At 62.2% G+C, this 14,726-nt stretch overlaps 1 protein-coding gene across 6 annotated transcripts in view; it reads left to right on the top strand.

Moving 5' to 3' along the window:
* CABIN1 (calcineurin binding protein 1) overlaps window positions 1-12,966 on the top strand; it is a 149,658-nt gene extending 136,692 nt beyond the window's left edge. For 4 of the 6 annotated variants that reach the window (XM_070628269.1, XM_070628267.1, XM_070628270.1 and 1 more), the window contains exons 33-38: window positions 356-1,024; window positions 2,218-2,292; window positions 5,618-5,900; window positions 10,825-10,989; window positions 12,120-12,346; window positions 12,468-12,966. In XM_070628269.1, the coding sequence (XP_070484370.1) occupies window positions 356-1,024; window positions 2,218-2,292; window positions 5,618-5,900; window positions 10,825-10,989; window positions 12,120-12,346; window positions 12,468-12,611 (1,563 nt within the window). In that variant the 3' untranslated portion in view covers window positions 12,612-12,966. Of the gene's footprint in view, window positions 1-355; window positions 1,025-2,217; window positions 2,293-5,617; window positions 5,901-7,531; window positions 7,927-10,824; window positions 10,990-12,119; window positions 12,347-12,467 lie in introns of those variants that run through there. The other 2 variants (XR_011542181.1, XM_070628271.1) reach the window with 2 other exon arrangements.
* Window positions 12,967-14,726: the final 1,760 nt, after the last annotated feature.

Genomic DNA, 14,726 nt, shown 5'->3' with positions numbered 1-14,726 from the left:
GGCTCTGCGGCGAGCACGCCTGGTGGCCCCTGGCAGATCACCTCCCTGTCAGATACCCAGGGCTGCTCTGAGGCCCACATTTAGAGGAAGTCCCCCAGGCAGGCCAGGCCTGTTCTTCCGGAGCAATGCCAGCCGTTAGAGCCCCATGAGCCCCTCTCCAGGCCGGAGGTCCAGAGCAGGGAGGGCCTTCCACAGGCAGGTCTCTGGGTCTAGGCCTGGCCAGCTAGCAGATGGGCAGAACGAGAGTGGCCTTGGGTGGGAGACCCCCAGGGTGGGCACACCTGGTGTCCAGGGATGCATCATCATCGCAGAGACACCGAAGACATGGAGTCTTTGACCTTCGGTTTTCTCACAGGGGTCAGAACGCCCAGGGCCCACGGCCTGTGGCTTCCCTGGAGCCAGGATGACCACTGACATCTCCCACAAGGCCAGTCCCGAAGATGGCCAAGAGGGCCTCCCCAACCCCAAGAAGCCCCCTCTGGCTGATGGCTCAGGGCCAGGGGCCGAGCCAGGGGGCAAAGTGGGCCCCCTCAACCACCGGCCAGTGGCCGTGGATGCAGGAGACAGCACAGACCAAGGTGGGGAGCGGAAAGACAAGGAGAACCCCCGGGCTGGGCCCACCGAGCCCATGGACACGGGTGAGGCCACTGCTCGCCGCTTGGACTCAGAACGGGCATCACCCCTGCTGCCAGGCCGCCCCCCGAGGGATCGGGTCCCGGATAGCCGACCCACGGAGCTGTCCCTGGAAGAGCTGAGCATCAGTGCCCGGCAGCAGCCCAGCCCACTCCCACCAGCCCAGCCAGCCCCCACCACCGCCACTACCACTGTGGCCCGGGGCGGGAGCCACCCCGAGGAGCCACCCCCACGGCCCAGCCGCAAGAGGAAGCTCTTGGAGGACACAGAGTCAGGCAAGACGCTCCTACTGGACGCCTACCGCGTGTGGCAGCAGGGCCAGAAGGGCGTGGCCTATGACCTGGGCCGCATTGAGAGGATCATGTCCGAGACCTACATGCTTATCAAGCAGGTAGGTGGCCATGGGGTGGGTCTGGCGGCTCTGTTCTCGTGGAGGGTCCAGGGATGCCAGGCCCTGCCCATGAGCATGGGGGTTAGGTACCGTTCCCACCCACCCCTGCTGTTCACTGCCCTACATTTGAGGTTTCCTACAGTGCCTGTCAGGTCATCATGTTGTACGCTTCAAATATACTATAGTTTCATGTCAGCTATACCTCGGTAAAGCTAGGGAAAATGTACAAGGAAAAACAACGAGCTTTAAAGCCCATATGCAACTTTAAAGGAACTAAAGCCCTCTGCAAAGATCTTATCAAATCCAGAGCAGGAAGACAGGCCCTGACCCCACGGCCGTCAGAGACCTCTGTGGCCATCTTCCGAAGGTGGCTGCAGCGCCCTGAGTCTGTCAGGTGGCTCTAATGCTCTTCTTGTTTTGCCTTCGTTTTTTTCACTGCATTGGGCATAGCTTTTTCTCTATTTAAAGTGATTTCCAAAGAAGAACCCCGAGATCTGCAGTGACTGGCTCAAATGGGGTGACCGTCCTGATATGCAACTTCTTCCTAACTTGTTTCAATTTGCAGTGCCGCTTTGAGAGTGTCTGTTTCATCACCACCTCACTAGTGTCCAATATTAACTTTTATTTGTTCTTGTTACTGATTAATTAGAAAAAAACCAAGCACTGCATTGGCTGCTGGTGAGGGCAGGCCCTTTCCCCACGCTGCCTACCCCACGCTGCCTACCCCACGCTGCCGGCCTGGCCACTCCCAACACTCTGCTGTCCCCTTCCCACCCCGCCCGCTGCCCATCCAGGGCGGCCCCATGCCTCCAGGGCGTCCTTCCACCTCCCTGTGCCTTGGGCTCTTGGTCTCCGGTCGAATCAGACCTGCCACCACCCAGACCTCAGATTCTTAAAGACCCTCCCTCCATCCTGCATGCTTGAGGGGCAGGGTCTGGCTCAGATCCTGCCAGCCTCAGCCCCTGAGGACAAACATCACAGGGCCACAGAAGTAAACTTGGCATGGCCAGATGGGCCCATAGCAGTGGCCCTGGGAGATAGGTGTGCACCTGCCCGTGCTTCCCAGGCAGGGCTGGGACCCCAGGGGCTCAGCAGCAGGAGGGCTCTTGGGAGCTGGTCTGCACACTCCAGGGGCCGGGAGGAGGCTGGCCACCACAGCCTGGGTCCTCTGACCTCGGCATCTGCTTGCTCAGGTGGACGAGGAGGCTGCGCTGGAGCAGGCCGTGAAGTTCTGTCAAGTCCACCTCGGGGCTGCTGCCCAGAGACAGGTAAGCCTGATCCCGCCTGTGCCAGCCTCATTGTACAGGGCCTACCATACACCAACACCCCGGCTGCAGGCTGAGAAGCAAATGTGCCCCAGGCAGGGACATTCCTGTGGTCACCGTGGGCCAAGAAGAGATGGGCATTAGGCATCTGAACCTCAGGGAGCCCCAGAGCCCGCTCTGTGTGTGTGACCTGAGGAGCCTCCTCACCTCAGTTACCTGTTCTCTAAACGGGGTGCTCCCTATTCAGCTGACCTCACCTGGAAAGCTCACTCCGTTTGGGACAGAGGTGGAAGAAGTGATGGAGCTGGGATGTGCAGGTGATTCGGAGCAGAGTAGGTGCCGGTTCTGGTGTTTATTCAGCAGGGGAAGGAGCGTGGCAGTGACAGGATCTCATTGTGTCTTGGAAAGACTCCCTACTGTTGGGTGGAAAGGATGGGCTGGTGTTGAGGCCAGGTGAACGACAAGTGGACAGGTGGGTCCAAGAGACATGAGAAGGTGTCACAAGAAGTGTGACTTGGTGACAGGGAAGAGGGGTGAGCCCCCACTGGGTTCTGGTGGACGGATCTTCTCCTGGGAAGGCCCCAAGCTGGGGTCAACACTGGGTTTGTGTTGAGTCTGAGACTCTCTCAGAAAGGCAGAAAGGTCGGGGACCCACGCCCAGAGGGATGGTCAGGCTGGAGCCCTGGGTATGGGTACCCCTGAAGCCACTGATGTGGGGCCAGCAGAGGGCAGGCAGGGCCGAGCACCGTGGCCAGGCTCTTGGCTCAGGGAGAATCAGGACAGGACAGAGTGGTGTCCGGGAAGGAGAGCACACCCAGGGGCTGGCCGGCCAGCACACCAGGGCAGCAAGGCTGGGGCCCGCTGGATTTGGGCTCAGAGGCCAGGGTGTTGAAGAGTGATGGGGCTGGGGCTGAAGGAGAGGTGTCTCCTGGGAGAGGCCCAGCTCAAAGGAAGGCCTGTGGGTAGGATCTGGCCAGCAGAAAAAGAGGTGCCCTGTCTAAAGTGGGGTTGGCGGCACCACAGTGCCCCTATTAAATAGTACCAAGGGGACATCTTCCTACACCAAACATGGGCATCTCTGCAGGAGTAACCCCCAGGCAGGGGTTGCTAGGTCAAAGGGCAGGTGCTTGCCATTTGAATAAGTGCGGTCTCTTGTCCCCCAGTGGTGGCCCAACTGTGCCTGCCCCAGCAGCACAAAGGAGCAGACCTTGCCCTCCCCCACTTGACCACACCGCAGCCCGCCCTCAGTGCTTTCCCCTGGGGCAGTGCGTCACCAGGGAATCCCGGGTCCAAGGCAGGAGCTCAGGGCAGTGGGCATGTAGCTGCAGCCCAGGGGACCACATCCCAGGTCTCCCAGCAGCTGGCTGGTGGCCACCCTTGGTGTCCAGACAGGCTTCCTATCAGTGGAATAGAGCATTGGGCTACTACCTCCGCCTGGGTTCAAGGTCTGGGGAATCCCAGGGCCTCAACCTTGACCAGGCGGGCTGTAGGCCACACAGGTGGGACTGATCCCCCAGCTGAGGGCTGGAATCCCTGGAGAGACGTGCCCCAGCCCGTGGGCAGTCCCCACCACTCTGTTGTTGCCAAGTCGCCAGAGTTCACAATGCAGCCACCATGCTTCCCGTGGTCTGCATGGGCCTCCCCGCAGCTTCTGCTGCATGAGACAGGAGTAACTGCCCCTGGCCCTGATCCAGGGCTCAGACCCAGGGGTCCCCTTCTTCCTCCTCCGCCAACTCAGATGGGGGCAGGTGGGCAGTTGGGCAGTGACCACTCCAGAGAGAGGAGGGCTGTTTCTGATGTTGACTTTTAAGGTGCCCAAAATGATAGAATTACACAGGAAACCCCCAAATACCTTACCCCTTCCCTGGGCTGAGGAGAAAGGGGTGCTGAGCTGACAGGAGACAAGGGCAAGGAGGAGGTCCCATTTCTTACGGGAGGAGGTTGAGGCCCAAAGAGGACCAGCAGCCTGCTGGGGCCTGGCCTGTCAGAGAAGCCTGGGAAGTGACCTCAGGGAAGGTGAGTGGACCATCACAGCTGTCCTGGGCCTGCCTATGGACAGTGCTGGGGAGGAGGCGGCCACTGCTCCCGCCCCTCAGGGAGTGTCTGTTTTACTGGAGGCATGTCCCAGTTGCCATGGCAGCCCGGTGCACACCTGGAGGGCGCTCAGGACATAATTAGAGGCTCAGTGCTGTCAAGGCAGGGCCTGCTCCCGCAAGGACAGGAACACAGCACTCACCTTTTCCCTGCGTGTCTGCCCTTGAGATACAGGTCTGTCATGCCTGCCTGTCTTCCCACTGGAGGCCCGGCGTCATCCCAGACACCCACCGCACAACAAAGTTGCAGGGGCCCGTGTCCTGCACGACACAGAGCTGGGGACAGGCATCTCAAGCATAACAAATGTCAGAAGAGCCAGGGTCATTGCGGCGGGCGTGAGACTCTCCAGCACTCACAGCCGCAGTGAGGGGTCCCACTGGTCCTGGTGGGACCGGCTCAGATAGTCCAGTGGGCTGGGGGCTGGGGGCCTGAGGCCTGGGGCCAGTGGCTCTGTGCTGGGGCCCAGCCTCTGAGCTCTGCTGCCAGCAGGCTGGGTGGGACCCCCTGCCCTACCTTGCAGCCCACCCTCAGGAGCTGCAGCCATCAAACTGGTCCCCAGAGGATGGGCTTTGGGTGCAGATTAGAAGGGGCCTGGTGGCAGAAGGAACTGTGTGGACAAGACCAGGGGAGCCCCAAAGGTCCTGGCTTGCCTGAGAACCCAAAGCCTGTGGCAGGGAGCTGCGAGGGTGTCCGAGGGCGGGCTGCAGGCAGGATGGGCATGGCTGGGGGCTGCACCAGGTGCCATAGCTTTGGGGCTGCAGTCTTCAGCCCAGGGACCTGACTTTTGTGGTGTCACCCCCGCTCCCTCAGGACCCTCTCCCAGTTGGCCCTTTAGAAGTCATCTTCCAGACTGACCTCCCATTACTGTAGTCCCCACATCAGGCACTACGAGCCCGTGATCTGAGTCGTGACCAACATGCTCCTCTCAGGCTGGCACCCAGGAGTGGGCGGATGAGGCTAGCTGGAGTTTAAGCCACCTGAGGCCTTTCCACTGAGTCCCCACCAGTACAGCCTGGACATCTTCCCAGGCAGGGATCCTGGGTCTCCAGCAGTGTCCTAGCATTAGCAGAATCCTGAAGGGCTGCCTATGGGCCTTGTTGGCAGCATCGGGAGCCAAGAGTATGGCACCATGAGGGCCATGTTGGTGGTCCTGGGCCCAGATAGGTGTCCTGTGGGACAGTGTGGGCTCAGGGCCAACCAGCTGACTTTCCTCACCTCCTCTTTGTCCTCACAGGCTGCAGGGGACACACCCACCACTCCAAAGCACCCCAAGGACAGCCGAGAGAACTTCTTTCCGGCAGCTGTGGCCCCCACAGCCCCTGACCCTATCCCAGCCGATGGGCTCCAACGGCCCAGTGACACCCACACCAAGCCTCGCCCTGTGCCGGCTGCTACCACAGCCGTCATCACCTGCCCTCCCTCAGTGTCAGCCTCTACTCCAGACCCGTCCAAAGACCCCAGGCCCCCCCAGCCACCCAGGACTGAGGCCACTCCCAGCATGGCGTCTCTGAGCCCAGGTGAGTCCCGTCCTATCCACCTGGCAGTGAGGTCCCACTTTTTACATGGATATCTGGCAGGGGCGGGAGGGGGGCATGGACTTGGCCGATGTACTTCTTCTCCCTCTGGTGAAGCACGTCCTAGGAGCCTGAGGGGGGATTTGCTGGTCTGCTCATCGGCCACTCACCCCAGGAGCACATTCTGCGCCCAGCAGTCTCTTCCCCTAGCTCCAGCACCTCAATCTTCCCATCCGTAAAGGGAGTGGTGGGGGGGGGGTAGTGAGCTCTGACATCCACTGTTGGCAGCTGCCTTTGCTCTCTGCCCCACGAAACCTTATGACCAATAGATCAGTAGGGGAGATGGATTTGGGAGAGGGGAGGAGTCCTGACCCTGGGCACAGGCCTGCGAGCCATCCCTGGGCACCTGCTAGGGTGTGGGGCAGACCTGCCCAGGCCCCTGCGCCCCGTGGGCAAGATAGAAAGAAGCCAGCCAGCTGGGGACTTGTGCAGGAAAAGGGACAGGGCAAGGCAGTGCCACCCGCAGGAGGGGGTCCTTCTACCCCAGGCCGCCCCTAGGAATGGCAGCCTGCGGCAGGGGCAGCCGGCACACCAGGGAGGGGCAGGCAGGCCTGCGGCTTTCTAGGATGGGCACTGAGGAGGCGCCTCACAGGCTGGCAGGCTGGAGGGCAGCTGGCAAGGCGCTATACTGACCCTCCGTCCCGGCCCCCGCCTCTCCCACCCTGCCCCTTGGACCCGGCCTACATCCTTGCCGAGCCCTGCATAGGCCCTTCCTCCATGAAGGCCTGTCTGCCCTCCTGGTTCCAGTCCCACATGGAGGCTAACATCTGGGGCTCCCGCTTTCAGCCCTGCCACCTTGGTTGTGCCATTTCCTGACCCACTGCACAATGAGACAGCCACCCCTGGCGGAAATGCCAGCAGGAGCCAGAGCTGACCAGGCCACTCTGCCTGAATGGAGGCCACGGGTAGCATTCCCCCTCTCTCAGCTCTTCCCTGCATCTCAGATCTCAAGCGCTGATGTTTTCACCTAAAGCCATTCCCATGGAGGATCGTGGAAGCGTAGGGACCCTCTGCCCAGTCAGTTACAGTTGCCATGGGTCTTGGCCCCATGAGATGAAGAATCGCTCCCCCTTGGGTCAGTTCCTGCAGCCATTTGTTCTGAGAGGAGCCTCTGAAGGCTACAGAACAAAGAGCAGTCGAAGAACTGTAAGTGGTGGTTCAACAACCGGTTGACCTGGGCTGTCCCTGTTCTCCTGCATCTCTCATTGTAGCTCAGTTTCCAGCACACGATGTGTGAGATGGAGGTGATGGTACCATGGAGTTCAGAGCAGTGCTTGGCGGGAGCATAGCCACAGTGTGGGTCTTTGTAGTGGTGGTGATTTCAGAGGGCAGTGGCAGTGAGAGTCCATGCCCAGGGAGGAAAGTCACTCCATAAAGACCCAGCTCCTGTCCCTCCCTTGTTTCTCCACCTCAGGCTGCCCTCCATGATCTTGTAGTCTCTGTGGATCAGGAATTCTGGAGCATCCAGCGCTTAGCTGGTCACCTGGGTTCACCCAGCTGGTGGGCAGGCCTCAGGTCTCGCCGGCTCTCTACTAGAGGCCTCAGTTCCCCACTGCAGGCCTCTCCATATATAGGCTGCTGAGTGTCCCCGCATTGTGGCTGCTGCGTCCTCCAGAACCCGTGATCCCAGAGACAGAGAGACAGTGTGCACGAAGGAGCCGCTGTGCCCTTTATAACCTGCTATCAGAGGTGACTGCCCCTCACTGGTGTTGGCCACACGTGACCTGGCACGTGGGTGGGAGGTTCTCAGTACCAGGACGGGGGCCTCCCTGGAACCTACCTGCCTTCCCTCTCCTGCTTGCCCGGTCCCACCGCAAGCAGGCCCAAAACTGTGATTGACATCTTTCTTCGTCTGCTAGATCTGTGGAAGAGTATATATTTCCTGGTGTATATTCTTCAGCCTGGAGAGTCGATTGTCTTTTGTTTCCTTCCCCAAAACTAAATGAAAGAGTGTTTTGCTAGGATGGAACTCTCACATGACACACGAGTTGGGGAGCGGCCCTGGGCTGAGCATATGTGCCACGTGGCCTTGCACTGGGGCCTCCTGTTGAGCCAGGCGTTGGGCACACAACCCGACCAGCCCTCCCTGCACCGCCACACCTGCCGTGAGGAGTGACTGCCCGCCTCCCGGGGCTGCCGCGGGGTCCACCAGCAGGTGGCATTTGGCTGGCCATGTCGGGGTGGGTGTCCTCGATGGTTCCCAGAGCTCCCAGAGCTTTCTGGGGTGGGATCAGGGCCAAGCTGTCGTGGGCACCCTCTCCCCAGAGCCCACCTCTCACAACCCCCAGAACGGGGAAAGTGCCAGGAAGGAGCCACCCAGCAAGGTCCTGCTTCCCTACATGTGACAGGTGGCTTGGCAGTGTGACCACATCTGCCGCTCTGGGCAAGCAGCCCAGAATCGGGCATAGATTTGGCTGGACAGTCCTGCAGAGCGCCCCGTGGTGGGGGGGTCTGCAGGCCTGGAGCTGAAGCCGGGGATGGCAGCACGTGAGGTCGTGAGCCACCTAGGAAAGCAGGCTTGAGGACAGATTCTCCCAGGATGCCTTCCCCAAGGTCCAAGAGAGTGGGGAGAGGCCACAGAAGAGACCTTGACAGGTGCTCTGCCAGGGTGAGTAGCCCTGGCTCCCACCAGGGACTCCCTCACACAGGCCTTCCAGCTCCAGCCAGGGGAAGGTGGCTGGCAGCAGCCGACAGTGTCTGGTCCCACCTTATCCCGCCTGCCGCGGCCTGCAGGTGGGTGGGGGTGCACTCCGGCTTCCCTGGTCACTGGCAAAGACCTCCCCTCATCTGCCCAGTCTGTGCTGACCAGAGCTGCTGGCCCTGTGCAGCAGGTCACTTCCTCTGGGGGCTCAGGGTCACTCGTGGGCAACCAGGCAGGCTCCTGAACATGTCTCCCCCAGAGGGGCCATGGTTTCATGCTGACTGCCCAGCCACTAGAACAGTGCCTGGCTCACAGGTGAGTGCAAGTACCTCTCACTGAGGCCAGCAGGCCTTCCAGGGTGGGCAGAGTGGAACAGGATGGTGCGTAGAGTGCCACTGCAGGCCGTGTGACCAGCCTGTGAAAGGACTCAGATCCTGGGAGTGCCTGCCTGTGCTGGGTGCCTGTGCCGCAGGGTTGCAGGGGCTGGAATGCAGACTCGAGGCCAGTCCTGAGAAGCCAGGGCGGGGGCATCTAGGACACCAGGCCTTCGGGGCCCAGTACCCAGCTCAGTAGTCTGCCCCAGGGAGCAGGCAGAGTTGCCCAATTACACAGGACTCCAGCCTGGCCACCTGCTTCCCACAGACAGAGAACCTGAGGCCTGGAGGTCTAGGGGCACCTCAGATGGCCTTTCTCTGAAGACTGAGCCCCCAGCCAGGTCCCCTCCTCACAGAGCCACCTGGGTGGCCTGGGGGAGAGGAGGGGGCCACCTGGCCTGGGGAGCACCTCCCCGTGTGCTTGAGTCTCTGTGGGACACCCTGTCCCAAGTATCCCTCCGCCTTTTGGAGGCCCACCAAGCAGGAAGGGCCTGGGAAGGGCAGACAGACCCCGGGGTGAGAGGAAGCAAATGCCTGACACCTGCCCCCACTGGGGGCAGCCTCCGCCCCTCCTGCCAGCCCCAGGCCCTGCTCTGCTGCTCCCAGCCCCCTCCTTACAGCCCTGTCCTGTAGATTCCTATCAGCGAGGCAGCCAGGTGCACGTCCTCCGGCCCACCCCACCCTAGCAGCCCCTCCAGGCCACTTGGCCAGGCCCTCAGGGAACCGCCGTGTGAAGAGAGTGTTGGGCCCAGGCAGGCAGGGTGTTGCTGCCCATTGAAGGGCCTGGACCAGACATCCACGGGCCTGCTTCGTGGGTACATGCCCAGATATGGTGACTAGAGCCCTGCCCCAATGCCACAGGCTGTTCTCTCTACTCCCTGGGGTCCAGGAGGGCAGCCGGAGGAGCCTTCCAAGGTGTGCATTCCTGCTTGCCATGGTGTATGGGGCTGGACCCTGGGGACAAAGGCTGAGACCGTGATTGCCAGGTGATGAGACCCAAGGTGGAGAAGTAGTGGCTCCTGGCTCAGCCAGGGAAGGCTCTGTCCTCCAGGAGCTGGAAGCCAACAGGCAGGAGGCCAGGGCTACTCTGTGGCCCGTCTTTGTCCCCACCCCAGGAGCTGTCACTCCTGCTGGACAAGGAGGCAGGCTGGCTTCACCGGCTGGAGAACGGCAAGGTGCTTGATGGGCAGAGTTGGGGAGTAGAAGAGTAGTGGGGCGATGGCTGAGTGGCAGCAGATTCTGAGCCCCAGTGAGAAGGAAGAGGAGAGCAACGCAAGGAACAGGAGTGCCAGGAGGCCTGGACACCGCCGGGCGCGAGCGGAAGGTGGAGGCAGGGCCTGGGAGCCAGTGCGAGCCACACTGACTGACGGCCTGGCTGGCGGCCATGGCGCAGGCTTTACCCATGGGCCCATCCAGGCCTTGGCGCGACTGAGGCCAGTTCCCAGGGCAGGTGTAGCCTGGCAGGAGGGTGTGGAGCCAGCGCACTTCTCCATCCGCTTTGTCTTAGCGGGGTGGTTTGGTTTGGGGTCCTGACGGTCTTTCTGATGGCCACTCCCGTGAACAGGGGAGTTGGGCACAGTCTTGGTGTTGCCCCTGCTGTGTCAGGTGCACAGCAGTCCCGGTGGGGAGCTGGCCCCGCCAGTGTCCACCAGGGCATGAGCGGTTTCCTGCCAGTACCAGCCTGGCCCCACCAAGCAATTGTTCCAAGGAGCCTCTGCCGGCCCACGGGCCACTCAGGTGGAGGTGGACAGCTGCCTCGGCACAGGTCCCTGCCGGGTGCCCCAGGGCAAGGAGGGAGGCTGTCCCACAGGCTGGCGGAGGACGTAACCCAAGCCGCCCTGTGTCCCCACAGAGGGAGAAGAGCTGGCAGGAGGGGCAGAGGGTGCCAGCTTCCCACCCCAGGAGCCACAGTGCCGTGAGCAGGTGAAGATGGCCCCTGAGGGCCCCCCAGCAGAGCCGCGCTGCTGGCCAGCAGAGGCCACCCCCCGGACAGGCACCGAGCCCACCTGCAGCCAAGGTAACAGAGCCACTCAGGAGCAGCCCAGCACTGCCCCCACAGCCAGCAGGCAGGGTGGGCTTCCCTGCAGAGGCACCTCCCTCCCCTGGAAGAGTGGCCGTGGGGCTGGCAGGGCGGGGCCTGAGGAGGGCCCAGTGATGAGGCAGACGGGGAAGGTGGCTGGGCGGGGAGGCCAGGCTGAAGAGCTTGGTGGGGAGCATTGTGGCAGGAGGGGGTGTGGGTGGAGGAGAAGGGCCCCGAGAGCCCCATGTTGCACCCTCAGCTTCACACAGGGAGCAGCGGGGGCAGACGGCCAGCCCATTGCAGAACGCAGGCTGAGGCTGCTCAGCGAGGGGGAGGGCTGCCCCTGCCCCGATAGGGCCAGAGGAGGGGCAGGCAGAGGGGCGGCCGGTTGGGCTGGGCCAGGCCAGACAGGCATCTGCGTCCAAGGCAGAGCCTGTTCCCACCAGCTGCCCCACCAGCCAGGCCCCTCGGGGACTCCTCAGGGCTGGGGCCTCTCACAGACCTCACTCAAGACAGCAGCGGCTGGCGCCAGCCCAAGGGGGCCAGGCTCAGGCTCTGAGTAAGCCCCACTCCTTTTAAAGCCATGGGGCCGCGGAGGAATGTGGAGATCAGCCAGGCTGTGGGTTGCTCCCAGCTCATGCAGCTCCCCAGAGACTGTGGCCCCAGGGCTGCTGCCTTGGGGCTCTGGGCCTCAGCGTCTCCTGTGGTGTTGACACCACTAGGACATGCGTCCTAGGATGGTCACAGGGATGTAAGAGTTAATGCTATATGCTTGGAGTGCCTGTGGAATCCCTGGGAAAGCTCAGGGGGTTCACCCGTGTCCCAGGCCCTGGGCTCCCAGAGTGCACCGTGCTCCTGTTGGTGGAGGCGGTGCGTCCTAGTCCCCACACCCCACGGCCCAGAGCCAGAGCCAGGCAGCTGGGGAGGCAAAGAGAGACAAGGAAGCCTGGAGCCTGCCTGCCAGCACAGGCAGAAAGGCCCAGGGAATACACCCTTGATCTGATGTAGCCGGAGGAGGTATTCTTGGTGCCTGTCTTCCAGAGGGGAAACTGAGGCCCGAGTGGGGGAGAGGCGGGCAGGCCTGGGAGGCTGTGAGCGAGGTTCAGCCTCTTCCGGTTACCCCACAGTCACCAGCTCCAAGGTGCCCAGCAGCGGGAGTGCCCAGCCACCTGAGGGCCACCCAGGCAAGGCAGAGCCCAACCGGGCCAAGTCGCGTCTCCTGCCCAACATGCCAAAGCTGGTAATCCCCTCGGCTGCCACCAAGTTCCCCCCTGAGATCACCGTCACGCCGCCCACCCCAACCCTGCTCTCGCCCAAAGGCAGTATCTCGGAGGAGACCAAGCAGAAGCTGAAGGTGACCTTGGGTGCCACGTGGGGGGCAGGGGCGTGGGCAACAGGGGGGCACAGGCAGGGGCGTGGGCTGCAGGGAGCCTGGGGCCAGGCCTCCTGACCAGTGCCCTGCCTGGTCTGCGCAGTCGGCCATCTTGTCTGCCCAGTCGGCCGCCAATGTGAGGAAGGAGAGCCTGTGCCAGCCAGCCCTGGAGGTCCTGGAGACATCGAGCCAGGAGTCCTCGCTGGAGAGCGAGACGGATGAGGATGACGACTACATGGACATCTGAGGAGGGCCACCCGCCCCCCGCCCCACTGTTCCCCACACAGCCCTCGGTGTGCTCTGCCTTCCCCCGTGCGGTGTCCTCCCTGCCCACCTGGGTGGGGCTGTCCCCACCATGACTGAGGGGCCCAGAGGCTGAGCTCAGCCACACGGAGATGGATGGGTTGAAGTCTGCACAGCAGGGCCACCTCCTTTTCTATGAAATGTTGACTTTGTAAATGCCCACCCTGCCCAGGTGGCCGTGTCCACACCCCGCCGCCCGGAGAATCCGGCCTTCGCCTCAGTCACAGTGGAGGTCGCATTTAGGGTTGGGCTCACCCCATGCCCTTTTTTTGTTTTTTTCTAATAAAGATGGAACAGTTTCTGCTTCTTTGTTCGCTGCAGGGCCTGCCTCAGCAGATTGCGGGCCAGTTTCTGGTCCTCTCTTCCCATGGGTCAGGCCCGGCCCTTGCGCACCCCAGGGAGCAGGTCGGGGAGCACTTAGTGGGGTGTGAGGTGAGCACAGGTCAGGGAACCCAGCAGGGCAGACCCTTCCAGATAAGGCTGGAGGTGAGCCTGTCAGGGGCGCCCCCTGTAGGACACAGGTGTGAGGGCGTTTCCCTCTGGAGTTGGGGTCAGGGGCAGGCAGGTCCAGGCCGTGCTGAGGAGCTGACTTGCACCCTGATGAGACAGGGCCCCTGGGGGCTCCTGAGAGGCAGAGTCTGTGTCAGGAAGGGTGAACTGGGGGGAGGGGAAGGGAGGCACAGTGGGGGCCACTTACCTCCCACCACACTCGTCCTCTGATAAAACCGGCTACATAAGTTGTGGGGCCCCTTGTTCAACAATTAAGAATGTTTTAAAGGTGACAGCAGAGCATTGGACAAGCCCACGATGCTGGCTCTGCTCTCCCAGGCGCCAGTCCCTCTGTTTTGAGGAGGCACAGGTTTTAGGGGCCCCAAGCTGCCCTTCTGCACAATATCAAGCCCCAGTGCCTTGGGGGCCCAGCCGCCACCCCACAGCTCTGGACTGGCCCCCATCCGCTGGGGCATCCCCTGAAATGGTCTTTGTCCAGAATGAAGATGAGGACTCTCCTTGCACTGCTGGGGTCCCCAGCCCGGGCCTGGCACAACCACCATGGGAACCCAGAAGCACGGCGGCCTTGAATGGGTCCTCGCTGAACCTGCCCTGATCAGGCCCTTCGCAAGGCAGCCTCAGCTAACGGGGCCAGGAGTTGGTTACTCAGGTGCCCGCTCACCCGGCAGGGCCCAGGGCATGGAGACCCTCAACTGTACTCCTGGCTTCTCTTTTTCATTCTCTCATTCGTGTGGCCAGAGTGCCCAGGTTAGAAAGAGGAAGGGGCAACCTTCCTCCAGGGCCCAGCCCCCTTCCTGGGAACAACCTGGCAGTCTCCCAGGGCCCTTTCTGGTTCTCGGACCTGCAGGACCCCTGTACCCGCCCAGGAGCATGCCCACCGTCTCCCCTAAACTGTGCCCTAGAGCACCCTCAGCCCTGAGCCTGGGATGAGCCCCAGCACCAGCCCCCAGGCCAGATCCGGGCTGCCCCCCAGCTCAGGACCTCAGTATTCACACCCAGGGCACCCGCCCACAGAGGTGCCCGAGTGGCCAGCAAGCAACTTGTGAGTTGTGGTTCCCCACTTACCCAGCTGGCTTCCCTGACACCTGTAGGAGCCTGCCTCTCTGGAGCAACTGCAGGCACACCCACCAGGCAAGAGGGGCGGTGCCCAGGAAACAGGGCTGGCCTGACCCTAAGAGCTGAGGCGGTCATGGCCAGACAGCCTCAGCTCATGCCCCCGGCCAGCTTCAGCTCCCTACGAGGTCCCAGGACATGTCCCCTTTGGACATCTTGAGAAGCTGCCACTGGGGAGAGGACTGTCTGCCTGTCCCGATGCCCAACCCAGGTGGCAGGGTCCCAAAGAGTCTCAAGCCTGAGCCCTCCCAGGGGCCTGGCCCAGCCCGGCTGCCTCTCCCGGTGACCTTGGCCCCACCCATCTCAGTCTGGGTCTCAGTTTCCACACCTGCACAATGAGAAGGGAGGGGAAGAGTGAAGAGATTATGCAAACTCCATGAGTGACAGTGCAGGGGCTGCTGGGGCTGGGTGGCTCCTCTCCAAGTTCCCCTGCCCA

The sequence above is a fragment of the Equus przewalskii genome, chromosome 7, assembly GCF_037783145.1.
Source record: "Equus przewalskii isolate Varuska chromosome 7, EquPr2, whole genome shotgun sequence".
Lineage (NCBI taxonomy): Eukaryota > Metazoa > Chordata > Mammalia > Perissodactyla > Equidae > Equus > Equus przewalskii.
This window is presented reverse-complemented; position numbering and strand designations above follow the sequence as displayed.